We start from the raw sequence: 21,965 nt of genomic DNA, 5'->3' as shown, positions 1-21,965 counted from the left end.
CTACACACGTGGTTCTGAACCAGTGGACCGTGGCCCTCAAGATATACACAAAGTGACACTGTTCTTAAGAAAAATTACCAGAGATAAAATAAATGCATGCATTAATGTCATGATGTAATGATAATGGGCCTCATTCACGAAACACGAGCAGAACAAATTTTCAAAATGTTAGTTGGTACGAAAGAAATGTACACCTGCTCCCTACCAAGTGTAAATGGTGTGTAAAACGTTCTGTGTTCTTTGTGGCAAACTGTTGACACTGAATTTTGATGCTGCCATAATAATTACAAGTTCATTTGCGCTGCCTTCTTTTTGATTGATTTATTTTTTTTGCAGCTGAGTTGACTGCAAACCGCAGTCACTCGTCACTGTCACTATTTACCCAGTCATAAATCGAGGACGGTTGGGACAAATACCGACCAACCATCCTACTTGTAAAACGACTGCCTACAACAACGGAAAAGTCAATATTATTGGTTACTGCTAGGGCTGGGCGATATGGCAAAATATTAACTACAACATTGAAGTAATCTTTTCTTTATTAAACCTCTAAACTCTAATCGGCTTTCATGTATGTTAAATCAGCCCAAAATTTTCACCCTCATGTCGTTCCAACCCTGCGTGACTTTCGTTCATCTTTAGAGCAGAAATGAAGATTCTAATTAGGGGTGCTTGAGGCCGATCGCTGATCACAGGAAGCAGTATCTGACGATCCGATCACCGATCTCCTATTAATCATGTAGAATTATTTATAGAGATACTCCAATCAGGATTTTTCAGACACTTATTCAGGGCCTGATGTTTTTTTTTTTTTTTTTTTTTTTTTTTCATTTGAGGGGTGGAGGGCATTTTTTAGACTTTTTTTTTTCTTAATATATACATTTATCTCACATAATTATGCGTTTACGCTTCAAGTGTGCATGAGCGCCCCAGTCTCCAGGAGACTGAATGGTTAAACACTGGAAAGAATTAAAAAGAAATTCAGTTTACAAACTTTAGCGACGATGCAACACTGCTTCTATTGTGCAAGTAACAATTCCTGTGTCAACTGTGCAGCTCGCTTATAGTCAGACGCGATGTGGTGATTCGAAGCCATTTGCGCACTTTTGAGAATGAAAGAGAGAGAGGGTGCGCGGCCATTTACTTGTACTGTTTGTGAAATTACCTGTCACATAAGGTTTTCAAATGACTTTATAAGTTATTAAATGAAGAAATATGAGACCGCTGATGAAACATCCCCAAGGGATTATCGGCCGATAATGAACGGTAGTTGATCAATCGGAGCCCTAATTCTATTGAAATCTGAGAGATTACTGCCCCTCCACTGATAGTCTACGGTATGCAACTACTTCAAAAAGTTCATATCGGTTGCTTTATATGATGAACATATTTTCATTGATCAGCATGCTTGACACGTGGAAGAACAAAGAATATTCAGACTAAACAGCTTGAGTCATAGGATTAGTTTGACAATTTCTTTATAAACTTTCTGAAGCGTCAAAGTGGTAGTTCCGTAGGCATCCTAGGTGTATATGACTTCCTTCTTTCAGTTGAATGCAATCAGAGTTACACTGAAAATTGTTCTGGCTCCTCTAAACTTTATAATGCAATGGGCAGGTGATCTCTTCATCAGTCCAAAACAAGTCAAGTGGTTCACATGGCTCTTCAAGGAGCTGCTTCCGTGAACAACTGTTAGCGCAAGCTAGAGAAAAGTGATTATTAAGTTTTAAAATATGGATTTTTTTCTTACAAAAACACACCAGTTTGCTACAGGAGGCCTTTATTTACCCCTTGGAGCCATGTGAGGCACTTTTTATTATGGATGGATGTGCTTTATTGGACTTGTCTTGGACTGATGAAAAGAAACACCCGCCCATTTTTAATATAACAACGATTGAAGAACACTGCACATCTAAGCATAAAAACACCCCCCCCCCATGCCATCTCCAGCCTAAACAGCTAAAACAAGAGCTATTACTTGTGTTCTGTAATTCATTCTCCATCTCTAATTATTGCCTCTCTTAAGTACTATGTAAATACATATGCATATTTCTTATACAGCTGTATATAGTTTAAATAATGCACAAATCTGTACATAAATCTTCTGTTCCAGATTCATACACATTATTATTATTTATTGTCAAGTCTTATATAAATGTTCTGTTCTCATGTCAGTTATGTATGTATGCATGTATCAAGAGCTCCTTAAAAATTTCGTTCATTTTAGCAAAATATAATTAAAATGTTACGTGTTACCTTCCTAACACATCTACTGCTTACACAAACGTTGATCACACTACAAACAAGACAAAACTATAATGCTATAAGAAATAGAAAAGATTAATTCATTGCTTACCTGGGTCTTTAGTCCATGATTAGCTCACCTCACCTCTTATCTGAAGTTTTCGGGTTTGAGCCGTTCGTTCATCACATGACAGCACCATAAGCTTAACCAATGCAGTGTGAGACGGAAAAAGAATTGATTAGTTCATCTCTCAAGTCTTCGGGTTCGAGTCGTTCGTTCATCACGTGACAGCCCCATAAGATAAACGAACGATTCCAAAAACCCGAAGACAGGTGAACTAATTCCAGTACAGAACCTAATAGGAAGTTGCGCATGTGCGACTGAACGAATCACTCCCCGAGACGACTCACGAATCGCTCAAGAACGACCCATCACTAGAATAAAGATTCTGATTGCGTTCGTCTAAAAAGAAGGAAGTCGTATACACCTAGGCTGCCTTGAGGATGACTAAATAATGGGCTAATTTTCATTTTTGGGTGAACTAACCCTTTAAATTGTCCTTTACATACAACAGCAAACAGAAAAAGATCAAATAATGACTGCATGGACAGGTAACAAATGTAATGTAATAGCATGTTTAGTAGCAAACAATCAATCTTAAACTTAGTGCTTGTCTGATATGTTCTGTAGTTAACTTCTGTCTGAGGGTAAAAAAAAAATCTAAATGTCAAAAAGTGAGAGAAAACTTGTTAACTGATATAAAGCAAGGTTTAGAATGACCTGGGTTGAGATTTTTAAGAATTTTTTAAGTGGTCAGTGTGCATCAGACTACCATTTTTGGCCATTGTATTGCTTTTTTTTTTTTCTTTGAAACATGGCTGATGTCATGTGTCAATGACCTGACACACTAATTGTCATTTTGTTCAACACAACACATACTATATATACAACATCAACTGAACTTGCTCCACAAAAATGTAGTGACTTCAGTTCTCACTCTCAAAACTAAACATGCATGAACCGTACTTTAGCACTCCAACCCAGTCTGGCCATCTTATTCTGCTGTTGTGTGAATGCAGCCAGAGTCAGAGAGTTAAAGAGAGAATTTAAGACAAATTTTTAGAAGATTATGTAGACTTACTCCTTAAATTCTGCTAAAACTGACAGTGGATTCACCACACAACCAACGCCTTTACCAATGGTTATTACAGGACCATTTTAGAGTCTATGGCAATTACAGCATTTTGGCTAGCCAGCTATTGGTTTTTTCAAGTAAGAATAATTCAAGCCTTCATAGTGACCCTCACATCGGTGAGCTCTCTCCATGGTGGCCTGACTCAACTAAACAGCCTCTCATTAAGGGTCAATGTCTGCTTCTTCAACTTCCTATTACAGTCGCTGTAACATTTCTGTATAAAAAAGACCAAATGGCAATGGTCAGACAACTACCCTGTGCCTGGACACCTGTCAGAGAAAAACTGTTTACTGACAACCCAAACGTAAAAACAAACACAGAAGCTAAAATGTTGGTGAGCATCTTGTTAATACATCTGGAGACCAATGAAAACTTTCACACATATTCAATTATTCCACATACAGTTAATTGTCCCAGGATACAACAGCAGCACATCAGCCAGCAACAACCTTGGCGCATTCAACAACCCAGTAATGGTTGCTGGACATGTGAAGTATCCATTTTGGGAAACAAGACGCGTCAACACTATCTTTAAGTGTTCTTGACTCTAACCCAACATACCCTCAATCAATCTTTTGACAAGTTTTCAGTTTTGCAGTATCTGGACGTGCTGGAGTGGTAGGTTCAAAACAGGAGGAAAATGAAAACAAAACAAAACAAAAACATTAGCTTATATTTTTACTTTAACCTTTTAAACTGCCTTGTATAATGTTGACTTTTCCACAATGTTCACTCAAGTTTTTCTTAATGTAGTAGGTCTAAGGAAAAGTAATTGCCCAAAATAAAAATAAATCATTGACACACACAATTTACCTCCACTCCTTACCTCCACTCCTAACTCTGACAGATGGAAAAATACAAAACTACAATAAAGATAATTTCTAGGTGCATTAAAATTAAGAACAAAAAATAAACTACATGTATCTGGTTGCCAATTTTACCAGATATTACAGTACTACCTATATATATATATATATATAATACATGTCTCATTATCTATACTCAGCTGGCTTTATTTATGAAACAGGGGCAAAAATATTTGTGTAAATGTTTGTAAACCATCTAGTTTTATCTAGCTTGATAGAATTTATTCTGTCTTACTTGTGTTTCATGAATAAGGTCCACTCAAGTGTTATGTGAACATGCCAAACAGCTCCTAGGATGAATGAACATGTATGTTTTGGGGACATGTGGGTCCTCTTTAACTTGGGTGGGCATGGTCACGTGCGTGTGGCAGCCCTGTGTTTAAAGTCAGTGAACTGTGACACAGTGGAAGATGTAACACTGTGTAACCCTGCAGGGAGATGGATGATGCTCTACAGAGCTGCAATGTTCCTAATTAAGAACAAAATAAATAAAAATTCCTATGCTGGTCGCTGTGAATGCAGAATATTGAAAACCATCTGAAGTAAATACACATGCAATCAAAATGGCACATCCTGATAAATGCAAGCGCTCATCAAAAATGTCTTAATATCTGAAGGCGATGAGTGGGTGGCACTTCTGCACCTCAGTTCCTATTCTGAGTGTCTGTAATGTGAGGTTAAGCGTCCGGCTGCAATTTGGCACAGTTTGTCTTTTGATCCCTGTAATTGCAACAACTCTCTGCCTGAAGCATTTCCGTCAATCCCTCCATCCATAAAATCACAAATGCTTCTTAGTGGCACACTGGGTTTATTAAAACGTTAAATTTATATCCATCTATCTATCTTTACCTTTTCCACAGCACATCAGCCTTTCATTACTCTTTCTTTTCTCTAGGCATCATCTGCTTCCCAGCACTCTAAAAACAGCCAGGCAGCTCTTTTTTAAACAAATGAACGAACAAATAAACAAGTCTAGACATGTCTAAAAGTGAAAATTGCATTCCTTCCATTAGTATGCATTACAATTTTTTTCTTAACTAGTGGCCAATTGTACATCACACCTGAGCCGTAACAGGGACATTATGCAGATAAATCATCCTTGTACTTCATTGACTTCCATGCGATTTTTGAATTTTGAAATTGTAAGACTTTCTTTTCATTTTATGTGCTTGTAACAGATGGCTTATGAGATCATCATTTTATACGAGACATTTCTATATGCACAGTCTACTGGTTTGACGCATTTTTGGTTTTGTTCTATAAATCAGGGTAATAGTTAGACAATGGGCTTAAAAAAAAACAAACGTATCTACGCAACTGTTGGGATTCAACGTAGCAAACATATGGTATCACATATGGAAAGTGACAGTAGTGTATTTTACTTTATATAGGAGCTCTGTAAATGAGTGTTAAGTTTTTCCAGCACCAAGACAGAAGCTCAGCGGAAGACCACATCAGAGAGGAGGTAGATTACCTCACCAGACAGCAAAACCCAAACTCCTAAGGGCTCTGGGTAAAACCACAGCAGAACTCATTATGGGAACACTGTCTGGTTTGCTTCTGGCTCTTGAGTCAGGCACAAAGTCAGAGATTAGACTGTCAAAGTTTTCATATCAATAAGAAATCTTTAGTGTCACTTTTGATTAGGGGGTGCACCAATGCAGATACTGATAACCGATAATTCACAGCTTACTGTGACCGATCAAGATGCTGTCAACTTATGCTTTGACTTCTAACCACCTACTATGCAGCTGCTTTTAATAAACAAAAAATAAATAAATTCAAAAAACTACTCGGCAGGACCAATTGAGCTGATTTAAGAGAAATATATGATATTAAACTACTGTAGCAGAAATTGCATTGTGTCCATTTCTATGTGTATCTATGCTTATCATAGTGAATTACTAAAACAGATCAGAATAGCAAACATTCAAACATATGTAACAATAAATTAAGCCAAAAATAAGTTTACAACATGTAACAAACATTAACACACAGACACACAGTACACACACACAGACAAAATATCAACCCTTCAGACACTGTGTAATATTTAGGCAGGCAATTAAGACTGTGCAGTGGTGGTTTGTGTGTTTTACGTGTGTATAAAATTAATCCCTGGAAAACAAATGTAGGTATTATTAATGGGTGACAGCCATGTAATTTAACTGTAATTTAACAACCTTGTCAGTTAACCATTAATAACGGCTTAACGAATGTTGGTAGTCGGTTAGGAGAAAAAAAGAAGAGAACATTCCTATTTCCAGTACAGTCTAATAAAAGTTAATTAGAAAAAAATAATAATACAACTGCACCTGTTTATGAATATTGCTTAATGCTTAAGTTTCTAAATAGTCTATAGGCCTAAGTAAGGGGGGGGGGGAACTCATGGCATTTAAAAATCATTTTATGTAGGCCCACAAAATTAAATAATAGCCTATATAATAAAGTTTTGTTTCAAATGGATGAAGAACAGGCTACTACCCTATGTAATTTGTGCAATAGGTGAAATTATGAAACCTTTTTGTGATACACCAAAACTTTTTTTTAGGGATGACGTCATCACGCACACCATTTTATTGGTAAAAAGGCAGTTGGATGGAAACAGGCTGGAGACAACAAATTTTGCAAAGTTCTTTTACGCATATTTTCCTTGTCGATAACAAAACATCACAAAAAAGTGGATGGAAACTTGGCTACTGACACTTCCATAACCAAAAGAGGAATAAAAAAACATAAGGATAGTGCTGGGTAGTTGATTACATGTAATCTGGATTATGTACTCAGATGGAATTTTATGTAGCACTTGTAATGGGATTATATTTTAGTTTTAATATGCACATATCAGATAAAAGTTACTTTTTTATTGAATACATGCTTACATACTATAATTTTTTCATATTATCACTTCTTACATAACTTTTTCATTTACCAGGTGTCTTTTAAAAAGAGACCAAACTTAAATCTGTGCTCCAAAGCATTCAAGATTTATGACAGTTTAACTTTACATCTACATTTACATTTAGACATTTAGCAGATGCTTTTATCCAAAGCGACTTACAAAAGTGGACAATGGAGGCAATCAAAATCAACAAAAGAGTATGTGCTTAAACGCAGTACATGTAGCAAACGTTTTTTTTTTTTAATTATATAATAAATAAAAAGAAAACAGATAAAACAGAAAAACAAAAAAGCAAGCTAGAGTTAGAGGCCTTACAAAAAGAACAGAGAAGCTAGTGTTCATTTTTTTTGAAGAAAACAATCAGTAAGTAAATGAATAGAGTATAAGTCTAAAAGGGCAAGTTTTTTTAAAGAATAGAATTAGAATAGAGAGTGCTAGAGCTAGGGGATCAAATAAAGATGGAAGAGATGTGTTTTTAGCGATTCTTAAAGATGGCTAAGGACAACTGAGTTGGGCAGGTCATTCCACCAGGAGGGTACCTTTAATGTGAAAGTCCGTGAAAGTGATTTTGTGCCTCTTCGGAATGGCAAAAGATGGACTTTAACTGCATAACTGCCATAACTGAATTAAATAATGATTTAAAATAAAAATGCTTCCACAGTCAAATAAAGTTTTTCAAATGTAGGCTAAGCGTCACTAATTAAACAAGTATATGTTCAGCTGTCAGCCTCCTACATGGCCAACTTGTAGATGTAAAGAAGGACATAATTAAATTGAATGGATATTTTTGTTAAATGTTTCTAAAATGTTTCAAGGCAGATTGCCAGCAACAGCAATTTTAGGATTGTTTGTGATTTGGTTTTAGTGACTTGACTACCCCTAACTTTTCACAGATTTAGGAGCTGGTTTTAGTGCTGAAACGCTGTGTCAAATACTCTAAGAGCAAAGTTTTAGAAATTCTAAAATTGGAACTGACACACCCATTTTTTTATCCTAAATCAACAAGTTTGGAGCTACTTTTAGTAAGGTAAGTAAAGTAAGGAACACAGATACATAGAGACAAACTCACTCCATTGATCAACACAAGCAAGAAACAGATACACAAACAAACAAAAAACAATAAACAAACAAACAAAAAAAAAACAAGTCAGGCACAAACATACATTATTTTTAGAATGGAATGCTTAAATTTAGATAAGATAGCCAAAATTGGCATCAAAATATAAGTAATCATGCACACCACTGTGCGGTCTTCTCTATTGGTTTGAGAGAGAGTGTGAGTAATTGACTCAAAGAGACATTTCCAACTTTTGAAATCTGTTATTTTACTAAATGGAGTTGTCAGGAGGACCATGGTTCTGCTGGTGGTCAGCTATGGGCTGTAAAACTGAGCAGCTTCTAAATCAGATACCTAAAAAAAAACACCAAATGGCAAACCTTTTTGTTTCAAAAGCACAGATTTGAACTTAATGAATAATGATTAAAACTAGTCAAAACAAACTGGTGCAAACCAAAATTGTCACCATCAGCCAGTTTATTATCATAAGACAACTAAATAATTATGTAAAAAAAAAAGTTACTTGCATGGTGTTACTGATGAGTTCATCTACTGTTAAAACAGTGTGAAATCTCCAAAAATCTACACTGGAACTGACAGCTACGTATTAACCATAATTACACTTCAACTTTTTTTCAACAACTTCAACAGACCTGTGTTCATCTGATACCCTCCTATCATCAAAGTCCTAAAAATAACCTTAATCATGACCCCTGTGACTTAGTGCACCCAACACTTCCCATGTGAGGACAAAAACGACTTCAACTCTGCCCTCTGCTGTCCTGCAGTAGAATTAATCACAAATCCAAGCATATTCTGAGCTGTGGTTTGATACTGATCCTGATATGCTTTTAAAGAAATCAATCTAAAAGGACAAAAAATACATAGACGATTTTTTATTACATTACTTGTAACCAGTTATCTTACTTTTTAAAGGTTATGCAAAATCATTACATAATAACAATACTTCGTGCACACTAACAAAATAAATGCTAAGGTACAGAGTGAAGGTAAAATAAATAAATAAATAAATAAATAAACCACACCTAGATTGCACATAACAGCTGTGAGGAATAAGTTTCCCCAAAAATGCACAGTTTAAATGCACAGCTCAACAATCAAATCTTATGAAATACACACAATACTTGCATGAAAAAAACAAAAGAAAAGAGTTTAATGAATAGTGTTAACTTACTATTTTTTTAAATGTGGTTATTATTATTATTATTATTATTATTAATACTACTACTACTACTACTACTACTACTATTATTATTGCCTGTAAGGATCAAAAGAAAGAATGACCATAGATCAAAATGATGGGAACTACCAAATTATGCAGAACTGCCATGCACTTACAATGGACACCATACCCTTCATTAAAACTGACATCACACAAGCAGGGAGGGAGATTTTGGGTGCTGCTGGAGAAGCAAATTTGGTATAAATAGCAGAATCCACTACCGTGAACAGGACTTCCACGGACTGACTGGAAACTTACAAATATACAGATTGGCCGGGACAGCAGCCCGACCACCTCTGACTTCTGGAGCTCCAGCCTGCTGGTGGGTACAGCTGCTCTATAGCCCTCTGCTCCAGCTTAATGCTGGTGGGGAATTGCTGGAATGGGTGGGAGAAGACGATCTTTTAAATGCTACTTTACATGTGTGTCAGTGTGTTCCTGGGCCACATTTATTAAGTATGTAATTTGAATGGGGAGATTAGACATGCATCTGATTGCTTTTTTCAGTCATTTGGTTTTTATGTTGAGTTTAGGCAGATACTGAAATTGCATTCTTGTAAATAATGCCCATTCTGAGTGAACTGAGATGTTTGTCCTCTAATTTCTTTGACACTTATTTATTATTGTTCTCATTTCATAACTTGTTTACAGGCATAGCTTCAAAAAATGGACCTCAGAGTAACAAGCATTCTTCTTCTCCTTGTGGTACTGGCTGAGGCGACCCCTGACAGATACTATCATGTGAAGAAACAGCCTTATCCTACAAAAACTCACAGTAAGTTTATTTTTGGTGTATACTTAATGTGTTTCATCACTGTGATGTTCCGTCGTGTGGAATGTGTCAGAATATTTATACAGAAAAACAGGAGCAGGTGCAACTTCAGGAGACACTACACTAAGGGAGCTTGGCTTGCCAAAAAATACATACATATATACAAGTAACTAATTAGATAACTAATTAGAATTCAATTAGCCTCTTTGCCAAAGGGCATCTCAGTCGTTCAGATAATTTACATGTAAATCTGGATCTATGATCAACAAATATATCAAACATCACTTTAGATATCTAAGTCCTCTTTAATTGTCAAACTACATGCAATGCCCAGAATACATTAACTTTACCAAAGACAGAAAGAGTGCTTGTGTCCTTGTGCATAACTACAAACACTGTTAGTTAATTACTTTTCAGTTGGTATACACCACAGCATATACAATCTACTACTTTAGAAACCTGCAAAATCTCTAAAACAGATGTAACCACATTATACAACAGGCTTGCCCAAAAAAAAGCCACACTATGGTGTTAAATTATACCATTAGTTTCTGGACAAGCACTCTTTTAAATTGAAAAAAGGACTATTCCCTATGTTTTTAATAGTGATCAAACAATCCAATCAAACTGTGCAGTCACTACAACGACATGTAATCAATTAAAATTTAAAAAAGAAGTAAATTGTATACCAACATATACTTGTGCAGGTGATTTTATAAAATTATAATAAACATAGCACACATTCAAAAGTTAACATTCAGCTCAAGTACAAGCAGCTGCTGATCACAGTGTGACTTATAAGCCTTTTTAACTAGTGAGGTCCAGCTTTATAGTCAGTGTTTATAGTCACCAGGTTTCACTATATTAGTCTGAGCATTTTGTAATAGTGAGGACATTTTACAAATCAGTACACATACATACACATTTTAATACATTAAGTCTATTAAAAATAAATAAATAAATAAATAAAATGTATTGTAATATATTTCTTTTTGGTCTACACATGTGATAAATCACCAGTGTGATGAAAAATATTGACCATCTGACAGAAAACGGACCATCTGATCAACCTCTTACTATTCAACAATGTCAAACATGAAAATTTAGCTTGTCAAATTTCAGAGTTTTCAGAGCCCGTTAAGGAATGTCTTATGAACAGTTTACAAATTTTTATTCAATTCTTATGTATACTCATATGTTATTAAAGTTATGTAAAGTTTTGTCTAAACTACATATTTTTATCTTATTTTTTAGCTGTTGCCGGTGAACCTGGTATTCCAGGTTCCCCAGGTGAACCGGGCCCCCCCGGTCTGCCTGGCCCACCAGGAATTCCTGGAAAGAATGGCGTTGGACACCCCGGTCCGGTTGGTCCACCTGGACCACAGGGTCCAGCAGGCTACTCCTCACCTGGTAAACCCGGAGGCCCAGGTTCACCTGGAAAACCAGGTGCACCTGGAATTCCAGGCGAGAAGGGACATCCAGGGCCTGCAGGACCTCAAGGTGCAAGAGGAGCGCCAGGATCACCTGGAAGCCCTGGACCTTCTGGCATTTCTTCTCCTGGAAAGCCTGGACCACACGGTCTTCCAGGAGCAATGGGCCCACGTGGAGAAACTGGCCCAAAGGGTCAACCTGGAATTCCTGGAGAGCCAGGCCAGAAAGGAGAACCTGGTCATGGTATTCCAGGAGCACCTGGTAGCACAGGTCCAATGGGCCCTCAGGGGCCTCCTGGTCAGCCAGGTCAGCCTGGAATTGGAAAATCTGGACCAACTGGATTTCCTGGAGAGCCTGGAAAGCCAGGATTGCCAGGTAGGGATGGGTCACCAGGTCCTATGGGCATACCGGGACCAAAGGGTCATACAGGAGCACCTGGAATCGGAGCATCGGGAAAACCAGGCCAGAATGGTGCTCCAGGTTTGCCTGGGCCAATAGGACAAAAGGGTCCTCAAGGACCAGCAGGGCAGCCAGGCGCTCCAGGTCTGCCAGGTACTGGCAAACCTGGACCATCTGGACTTCCAGGAGAACGGGGAGTGCCCGGAACCCCAGGTACAACAGGTCAAAAGGGAGAACCAGGGCCAATGGGTCACACAGGTCAGACAGGTGCTGTTGGCCCAGTAGGTCCACCTGGTCCCCAGGGTTCTAGAGGATTCAATGGAGAGCAAGGTCCACAGGGAGCTAAAGGTGACATTGGTTTGGTCGGGGCACCAGGCCCAAGAGGCGCAAAGGGTGAGCAAGGTGCACAAGGCTTCTCAGGAAAACCTGGTGTTCCAGGTGCAGCAGGTCCTCCAGGTCCAATAGGCCATATGGGGCATCAGGGTCCCAAGGGCGAACAAGGATTTACAGGTGCACCCGGTATCCCAGGTAGCAAGGGGCCACCAGGAGAAAAGGGACATCCAGGATTTCAAGGGGCACCAGGTGCAAGGGGTGAAAACGGAATCCCTGGATCAAGAGGGCCAACAGGTCCAGTAGGACCTGCTGGTCCACCAGGGTTTAAGGGTCATCCAGGACTTCCAGGCCCCCCTGGCCCAGCAGGGATCACAGCCAAAGGAATTTCTGGACCTCAGGGTCCTCCTGGTATTCCTGGTGCCAGAGGTCATGATGGTCTCCCAGGTCCACAAGGACCTCCTGGGCCACCTGGACCCCCAGGTGAGATTATTTACCAACACGAGAAAAGCATGCCAATTAAATCCCATGAGATGGTAATGCCTGTTAGTCACGAGCTGATAAAGGCACCCATGTCAGCATTCACAGCTGTTCTTACTACAGCTTATCCTAATGCTGGAACACCAATCGTATTCAGCCAGATTGTTTACAATGGAGAGAACCACTATGATCCTAGTACTGGCATATTCACCTGTCAGGTTCCAGGACTTTACTACTTTTCTTTCCATATGCATGTCAATGGGGCAAATGCATTGGTAGCACTTTACAAAAACACAGAACCAGTCATGTTCTCTTATGATGAGTACAACAAAGGTTTTCTTGACCAGCTGTCTGGCAGTGCTATCCTCCTGCTGAATTCCCATGACACAGTGTACATCCAGGCTCCAGATGACCAGTCCAATGGCATTTATGCTGATGATAATGTTCACTGTTCTTTCTCTGGCTTCTTGATTGCCTCAACGTGATAAACACACTCAAGAAAACCTCAATCTTTCAAAAATTGTCTGCCTTAATACTCATTTTCTCATTGCCCCAAGAGTCATGCAGAATGGAGAAGAATTACTAATTTAGAAAACAAGTTGATTTACATTAGGCCTATTTGTATGGAAATATTTTGATACTCTCAATTATTATGGAGCACCAATAAAAATTATCCAAGAATACAAGACAACAGATCTATTGCCTAAAACCTGAAATGGTGGTTATATATTAAAATGGTGCTATGTGTTTGCCTTTTTCCTGTGCTCACATTTTAACAAAAGGTTCCTGTGTTTAGTATGCTTAGAATACACAGTATGTTAACACACGACAGCCTCTTTAACAGACACTAAGTGAGTCAGATCTTGAAATAAATGGATTTTAAAGTGAATGATAATAATAACTGTAAGTTTTGTTTGTTTTTGTTTTTTGTTTTGTTTTCATTTAACGCTGTAATATCTCACAAGGTGTGCATTATAATAATCAACACAAATAAAGTTTTAGTGCCAGTGCTGCTGTTTGTTTATGACTGTGGTAAAAGGTTAATGCTTTCCAAAGGGAAGTGCTCAGTACAAAGACTTTTTCATCCTGAAAGATATGCTACCCTGACCTCAAACTTTGCAAAACATCTGTGTTCTGTCCCAGTATGATAAATAAACATAAGATCTTTACATAATATCAGAACTGAAATACATTCTGAAATGCTAATCATAAACAGTGTATAAGAGAGTTATAAGAGGGTTATTTCTACATACCCCGAAATGCAGATGTATTGTAATTATGGTCAATAGCAGCAACAATGTCTTTCCAAAGGTCAGATGTGATTTCAGCTCCTCGCTAGGATTAAGAAATGATAAATGAAAACATTAACAAATGACAACATTCGTTTTGTTAAGTAAACCTTTACCTTACAGCTAATTAATAAATGCTACTTCTGATCTACAATAGAAATATAGCATTTTTGAAAAGCATTGATATATTTTTACCTTATTCAACATATCCACCACTCTGGCACAGAGAAGAGCCCCAGGGAGGTCAAAATAGTTGTCATAAAAATAGTATTTTGCTGTAACAAATAAGCGCACTAAATCACGTATTTAAGCAATGACTGTTATTTGAAAAAATGATTAAATGCTAAATATATATAACACTTGTCATACTGTCATCAGAAATTATAAAATGAACCATCTTTAAGCAGACTTCCTTACCAGATCGTGTGTACGAGGTATTGAGGCTATTAAAATGCTTCCATTCTCTTTTTGGACCATAATGTTTTATGATGTCGTCAGTACTAAGGTTTTTAGTGCCATGAGTTGCTCTACAAATAAATATATTTTAAACAGATTAACAGCTTAGGAGAATTTTAGTTATTTCATTATGTACGATTAATCTTTTTCTAGAAAATGGAGCAATAAAATTTACTGCTCAGTAATCAGACACACACAAGTCATACTAAAATTGACTTACCGCAAGACAGTACCATCCTCTGCCAACTTGACCAGGTTGCCCTCCTCAAGGTCCACCACAAGACCTTTAAAACTGGTCACATGACAACAAGCAACTGTGTTTGTGTACTAGAGAAACAAACAGGCTCATACTAGAATAACAACTTATTACTTTGTAATAAAAACAGCCTACACAAATGTATTCATATATATACATACTCAATTTCTTTTCACAATCTGTATTATGACAAGAATACTTGCTTGAAACAAGATTCAATTTGTTAATAAAAGTAGGGCTGGCAGTATGATGAGATATATATCATGCCGACAATATAAAGTGTCTATCGTTAGAGATTTTGCTACACCACGGTATGTAAATTTCCAATGTAGCACGTGCATGACGTGCATATTCGATACCCTTCATGTGGAGCCTAATAAACCTGCTGCTGCCTGTGTATTTTAATGTTAATCAAACAAAAAATATAAAGAGAAAATCATTCACTGTTTTTGACTGAACAACTTTTGTATCCATCTCTAAGACTTAATTTATATTTAAACAATACAGTCAAGAACATGCAGTTTTATTTTTACATTCGATTAATCTATTTCTGTAACATTTCTTACTACACGTTAAATAAATTTATTACACCGCGCCATCGAATACGCCAACATTTTTTCTTCATGGAAGCTTTGCGTTTGTCTGGCTAATAAAATATTAAAAGTCAATTTAATATTATGAGTACAGTTATGTCATCCTGGTATCATGGGCTTGCTCTCTTTTCATACAAACGCAGCTGCTGTCACTTTGCGATGACTGTTTTGTGCACTGTAATGGATCATGAGATAACTAACAAACTGGTAAGATTTTGAAACATTTTCATCTTAAATCAATATCTTTTATCGCCATAATTATTTATGTGGTGAATGCTGTGTAATAAGACTGCAGCATATCACTTAAATGTCCGTCTAGTTTGAACATGTCGCTTGCTAGCAACAGCTTTCTTCAAGGAAGCTTTGTGTTTAAATATTTCAACTCAGATCCGTGTTTCGTGTCTAATTATTTACTCTTGAGGCAAGCGGCCGTGTAATAAGCAGGATAATGTACATCCAGCCGGTTGTTATTGTAAAAAATAAAGCCCTTCAGTCTCATACAACAGCCGTCCACCTCGTGTCAGGCTTTGTACTGCAATAACAACCAGCTGGATGTACGTAATCCCTTACCTATAGTACCTGGAAAAAACTTTTATTTCATTTTAAAACTTTAAACTTCATGTTTAGTTAATTTGTTTCTTTATTCTGTTGCATTCATCCTATTGTTTTTAAATTGTTTTTAATTTAGAAGGGGGGAAAAAGCTATTCGCACATCCACATAAATGACTGAATTTTAAAATTCTGCTTTTAAAATGGTGAATTTCAACAAAAGGTGTGCAGTTTGATCCCCTGGGTGATGAGATTCAGGTCATGACCTTGCTGAACCATTAAAGATCTTATTAAGTTATTAATCTGAATTATGCTGTGAAATAATGCTTTAAAATGTATTAAAGAATGACTGACAGCACTGACTGCTACAAAGGTCTTTCAGCATCAACATCTGCATCAGTTTGTTTTGACAATATATGGGCATTGGTCATGACGAATCTGGTCCCATGCAGGTATTCTCATCATTTTATTATTAAATCTGTTATTAAAACTCACCAGAAATCCCAAGTAGCAGGTGTTAAATGAAGCAGATCTTTATCATAGCCCTTGTGTTCCACCAGATACCGTGCAAAACTCTCATAGATTAGCTGCACACAAAGAGTAAAAGAAAAAATATATATGTACTAAGTGGAGGTACAGTGGCATGAAGATGTCAGGCCTAACCAATAAATGAAGATCCATCTCGAGCTATTACAGTTAGGCTTTATCTGACTGTCCATAAACTACCCGTCAAAGGAAATCAACGCAAATGGTGTTTGCATGCACATCCTCCTAGAATGACAGATAAAGGAGACACACCTCTTGTATTCTCAATGTGTTCTCACAAGGCCTGCTGAAATGATCGAGCTTTTAGATTAGCGCATCAACACTGTTCCAGGTCCAGTAATGTAACGCAGACAGAACAACTCATGTATTTCTCATTTATCATAACCACTGTGTAAGTGCTCGCGTAGGGTAACTTAAGCCCTGTTATGCGTTTGAGGTCGGTTGTGTCATGATATGCATGATGCCAGTGCGACTCACCCTGGAGGTCTCCTTCAAATTGTATCGACAGAGCGTGTGGTCCAAATCAAAGCCAATTACATCACACTCCGACAGCGAGAAGTATTCGCTCATTGTATAGCCTTTAGAAGGAATGGAAGATGTGAACTGTGAAGACTAGAGAATCGTAATGTCTTGCAGTGACAGCGATGACTTAAAGCTGTCGATGCAGCTCGCTCGGTGGCGGGAGTCTGCAATGTATTTGTCTCTTCTGCAACACGTGGGATAGCGGCGACAACAATGTCACAAAAGACTACAAGCTGTGTTTCTACGGAAACGGTTTAAGCCAAAGCGCAGTCATCCAAAGAACGTGTATCGGCATTTAACGCGGGAATAATACGATGCAGGTTATAACACTGCATATGAACACTACGAATCTTTGAATCAGACTTGCAAGAAGGTAAAAATATCTGAATATTCGCGCATTTCCGGGTGTTTTTTACCGTAATAACCCTAACAAAATGGATAGGCACGCGTCACTTTTAATTAGTGAACATTTGTCAGTTATGCCTGGGGGAAGCTAGAAAATAAATCAATATTCTCATGAACAGTGTTGTGGGTTTTCCAGTCACTGATTGCAAAAACAAAGTGTGTACATGTTCTCTGTATTCTATCCAAACTAAACTAAAAAAAATACTAGTGGCTACAAATCTGCAACACAATGAATGGTATCTTAAATGACATTTGTGGAAAAATATATATAAAATAATAATAATAATAATTTTTTCTAACAGCAAACATGTTAGCAGACATACCAAATAATCACAGAGCCATAAACTTCAGTCAAGTCCAGTCACCTTTAACAACATTATATAACAGAGACAGCAGAGAAAGCAGCTTCACAGTATTTAATAGTAAATAATGCAAACTTCAAAACTTAGGCAAATCCAAAATTGTGCTATAAAGCAGCTGCAGCAAGACAATAGTGTCATTATTTAGCTTCAATCAGTTCAGTGTCGATTCAGTTCCACTGTGTAAAGTTCATCACTTATGAAACAAGTTTAATCCAGCGATAAGCAACTGAAGACAGTGTTGTTATTCAGCTCCTGTCATTTAAGCATTGGTTCAGTTCAGTTCAATAACTGTAAAGTTAATCAAAACAAGTTTAATTCAGTGATAAGCAACTGAAGACAGTAGTGTCATTATTTATTAAAATTTATCAATCAAATTCATCAATGCATCACTAACAAATTAGACTGCTATGAAGCAGAAAACAAGTGTGTCATTATTCACCTCAATTTAGGGTTACACTTTGTTTTGTCATATATACAAAGTTACTTATAGTGAGTAGAATGTCTGTTCTTGGGGGACCTTAAAAATTAAGTGTTTGCGGATATTAGGCAAACAGTCTACTAATACTGACTGGTAGTTTAACCCCCGGTTTCACAAACAAGGCTTAAGCCTAGTCCTAGACTAAAATGTAAATCGGAGCTGTTTCAACTGAAAGAAACTTGCACCTACTGATCTTAAAATATATCAGTGCCTTTGTTTGGTCCTTAGATGCACACCAGTAATGTTTTTTTCCTAAGGCACATTTATAAAAATGACTTAAATGTCCCAATTGAACAATGGCCTAATCCTGGTTTAGTCTAAATCCTGTCTGTGAAACTGGGCATACATGTAGTGGCAAAGTTAATTAAAGTTAGTAGAATGTCTTAAGTGAACTGTCACAATAAAGAGTTACCCATTTGAGTTCAGGTTTTGTTCTCATCCGATAGTGTCAGTACTGTCAAATCAATAAAAATACTGAATAATAAAAGTCTTTCAGACCCCAACTAAACAAGCCAAAGGCATCCAGTGGCAAGGAACCCAAGCTCCATTAGGTGACAGAAATGGAGAGGGGAAAAAAATCCTTGGGAGAAACCAGGCACCAGTGTTCCTCTCAGGATATGTCACATCTGTGTTTTAAATGGGAAGGAAGTATTGTGGTCTATCCAGCAGGTTGAAACATGAAGGTAGAAACATAAAGTTGCTGTTAAGTCAGTAGCAGGTGAATGGCAGAGTGACAGAGTGTGACAGCCTGCAAAACAACATCATCAAAAATCATCTGAAACTTTTTCATTTGAAGATTTGTAAAAAGTCTATGATCGTACGAATTGAAAGTTTAATGACATTTGAAAGCATTTCATTTTGCATGAATGTTCTGTTAATTATTAGGCCAAGTTTATTAGTAAACATTACCAAGCACATTATCTAATATTTCTAGCTATCGAGGTTCAGAATGTGTCAGTGGAGTGAAGATATCATAAATCATTTGACAAAACTGAGATAACTGGCAAAGTACTGCAGTTATGGAGCGACAGAAATTTTAAGAAACTATGAGGTGAATAAACTTTTAAATAAGCCCCCTAAAACAGCCCAAATGATGGAAATGGCAAATAAAAAAGTCCAGGATCTACAATGACGAACACAAAAGATTCGTACACTGAATGGGTGCTGCAGCAAGAGAAAGTTCCATCAGAGGGCACTGGTGAGTAACAAATGCATCAAACAGGTGCTTACAGCAGATTTGACAGTGATTGTGAAGCGGCACGAGTATGGGAAACTATGAAAACATATATGTGTTAATCAAGGGCAGATAAGGTTACTCATCTGTACTTTGCCACATGTCAACATTGTAGGACCATACAACTAACTGGGAGAGTAAAAATGTTCTTTCTTGAAATTTAGTTCATAGAAAGGTTCATAGAAAATTACACTTTGCATCTTGCATTATTACATTTAATGCACCCTTGAAAATAGACCTAAATTACATTTCTTAAAAGTTTTCTTTTAGGTTCCACAAAAGAAAGTCAGTTATACAGGTTTGGAACAACGTAAAGGCGAGGAAAAGATGATAGCAATTTAATTTTGGGGTGAACTATCCTTTAACATGAATTCCTGCTTGGAGTGATTGATGTCCAGAAAATCCATAGAAAAAAAACCCTAAAATCCCTTAATAGAAACTGATAGCTTTCAATTTTGTAGTTCATAATTTCTAAGATGATAAAGCTTCAAGCAACTTTGTGTAGATAACTTGTGTTTTCATAGGAAACCAGAAAATGTGAATATTAGTTACTCAGTTTGACAAGTTTAAATTAGTTCAGGAATCTTAGAAATTTAAGTACTGCTGTTAGATAATAAATCAAGTTCTCAGTTACCAAAAATATTTTAAGTATTCTTTAATTATTCTCTTTAATTACTGTATTCTAAGTCACAAGTAGACCTACTATACTGACTTCCAGAGTGTATTGCGGCATAAATAAATTATGCATTTGCTTTGTTTTAGGTTTGTCAGTATAATTTGATTGTTACCATTGTTGTGTTTGGCATGCTGAATGTTAATGTCTGTGCATGACACCACTAATTGAAAGATAGTATGATGTTTAGAATACAGGTGTTAGTGTGAATTCAGGTAGGCCATTTAAGCTTAATTGTACTGTGCTCAAAGGGTTTACACTTTCTGAGCATAACAATGGTTTTTAATTAAAGGGACACTATTTTTCTAAATGATAAAATGGTTTTGGTCAACATGCAACTGTGACATGATATGACACTGGTGGGTGTGGCCAAGAGGACTGTGCCATGGTTAAAGGTAGAAAACCCCTTGACAGAAGATTTTCATTTGTAATATAAAAGGTTGCTTACTAAATGTTAACAAACATTACTGTGACTGTTCCTCTTTTATTTAATAGTACCATCAACAGGGTATAAAATGCAAAGAATACTTTTTTTTTTTAATTGTTAGTTTTCGTGTAAAGTGTTTAAATATTGCTGGCCCACTTTGGCTGAGTGTGTTAGATAAAGTGGGCCAGCCTTTAACCTTTAGTAATTATACTTGCATTCATTAAATAAATTGACATTCACCAGTTGTTTTATAATTGACAATTATAATTGACTTTTTAGAAAACAGAAATGAGATTGCAGTCAGGAATTGAAGTCAGAGATGGAAGAAAGGAAAGAGAGGATAGAAAGTCGATACATATAGTACAGTCTGTAGAGTAAAGAATGTATGAGAACAGAAAAACAGAAAAATATAAATGTAGAATATACACATTTACACATTATTTATTTTACTCATAACCTGTATGTCATATATGTTTTGGGTTTGTTAAATATGTTGTTAAATATGTTTGTCTGATCATATGCATCAATAAATCATGTGTTTTTAATTAAGATGCTGTATAATTTTTGATAAGGAATGGCCCACTTTACCTGAAAACAGAAGCGTTTGGAGTACATGACCTCAAAATGTTTATTGGTATATGTCTGGCAAATAACACTTTATATGAACTGTGTTCAAACTAAAATATTATAGCTGGACCATAAAGTTAACAAAAGTAATAAAGAAAATGAAAGAGAGAGAGAGAAAAAAAAACCCATCTAGGTATCTAAATGACATGTTTTACAAAAGTGCCCCACTTTACCTGAATTCACACTAATATATTTTATTACATTTTTATATTGCTGCATCAAGTGTGGTTTAATAGTCCAATGAAGTCCGATCAATTTTTTGACGTCAAACAATTTCAGTGAATCAGCGTCAATTTATGGTGTCAATTTATTTAATGTTTAAAAAAAAAAATTTATCAACAATTTAACAGTAAGTTGACGTTAAAAACTGCAATAACTGCAGAAGTAGGGGAAATGAATGAAAATTTTAGCCCCACCTCAGTTGTACTGAAACAAATCAATACCTTACTTGGGGTTTTGTGAGTAACAAAAGTAGCCTACCAACAAATTACTAGATTTTTACGATTGTTAAAAAGTCTGCTTTTGACACTTTTTCGTGTTTTCATTTAGCTTACTAGCTTGAACTGTAAACTGGATTAATCATTGCGCAATATGGGACCAGCATTAGAGAGAGCCCTGGTCTGAGGGC

General features: G+C 36.7%; 2 protein-coding genes across 2 annotated transcripts in view; one reads left to right on the top strand and one right to left on the bottom strand.

The window, feature by feature from the left end:
* The window catches only part of nt5dc1 (5'-nucleotidase domain containing 1), a 61,542-nt gene extending 44,020 nt beyond the window's left edge, over positions 1-17,522 (bottom strand). Inside the window, exons 1-6 of the mRNA XM_051138478.1 lie at positions 17,087-17,522; positions 16,559-16,650; positions 14,886-14,957; positions 14,627-14,736; positions 14,405-14,484; positions 14,174-14,255 (exon numbers count right to left, since the gene is read on the bottom strand). Coding sequence (XP_050994435.1) covers positions 14,174-14,255; positions 14,405-14,484; positions 14,627-14,736; positions 14,886-14,957; positions 16,559-16,650; positions 17,087-17,179 — 529 coding nt within the window. The 5' untranslated portion in view covers positions 17,180-17,522. The remainder of the gene's footprint in view (positions 1-14,173; positions 14,256-14,404; positions 14,485-14,626; positions 14,737-14,885; positions 14,958-16,558; positions 16,651-17,086) is intronic.
* col10a1b (collagen, type X, alpha 1b) lies at positions 9,668-13,930 on the top strand. Its single transcript, XM_051138477.1, has 3 exons — positions 9,668-9,830; positions 10,160-10,283; positions 11,535-13,930. Exons 2-3 carry the CDS (start codon positions 10,175-10,177, stop codon positions 13,403-13,405), a joined length of 1,980 nt encoding a protein of 659 aa, XP_050994434.1. The 5' UTR covers positions 9,668-9,830; positions 10,160-10,174; the 3' UTR covers positions 13,406-13,930.
* Positions 17,523-21,965: the final 4,443 nt, after the last annotated feature.

The sequence above is a fragment of the Labeo rohita genome, chromosome 20 (genome assembly GCF_022985175.1).
Source record: "Labeo rohita strain BAU-BD-2019 chromosome 20, IGBB_LRoh.1.0, whole genome shotgun sequence".
Classification (NCBI taxonomy): Eukaryota; Metazoa; Chordata; class Actinopteri; order Cypriniformes; family Cyprinidae; genus Labeo; species Labeo rohita.
This window is presented reverse-complemented; position numbering and strand designations above follow the sequence as displayed.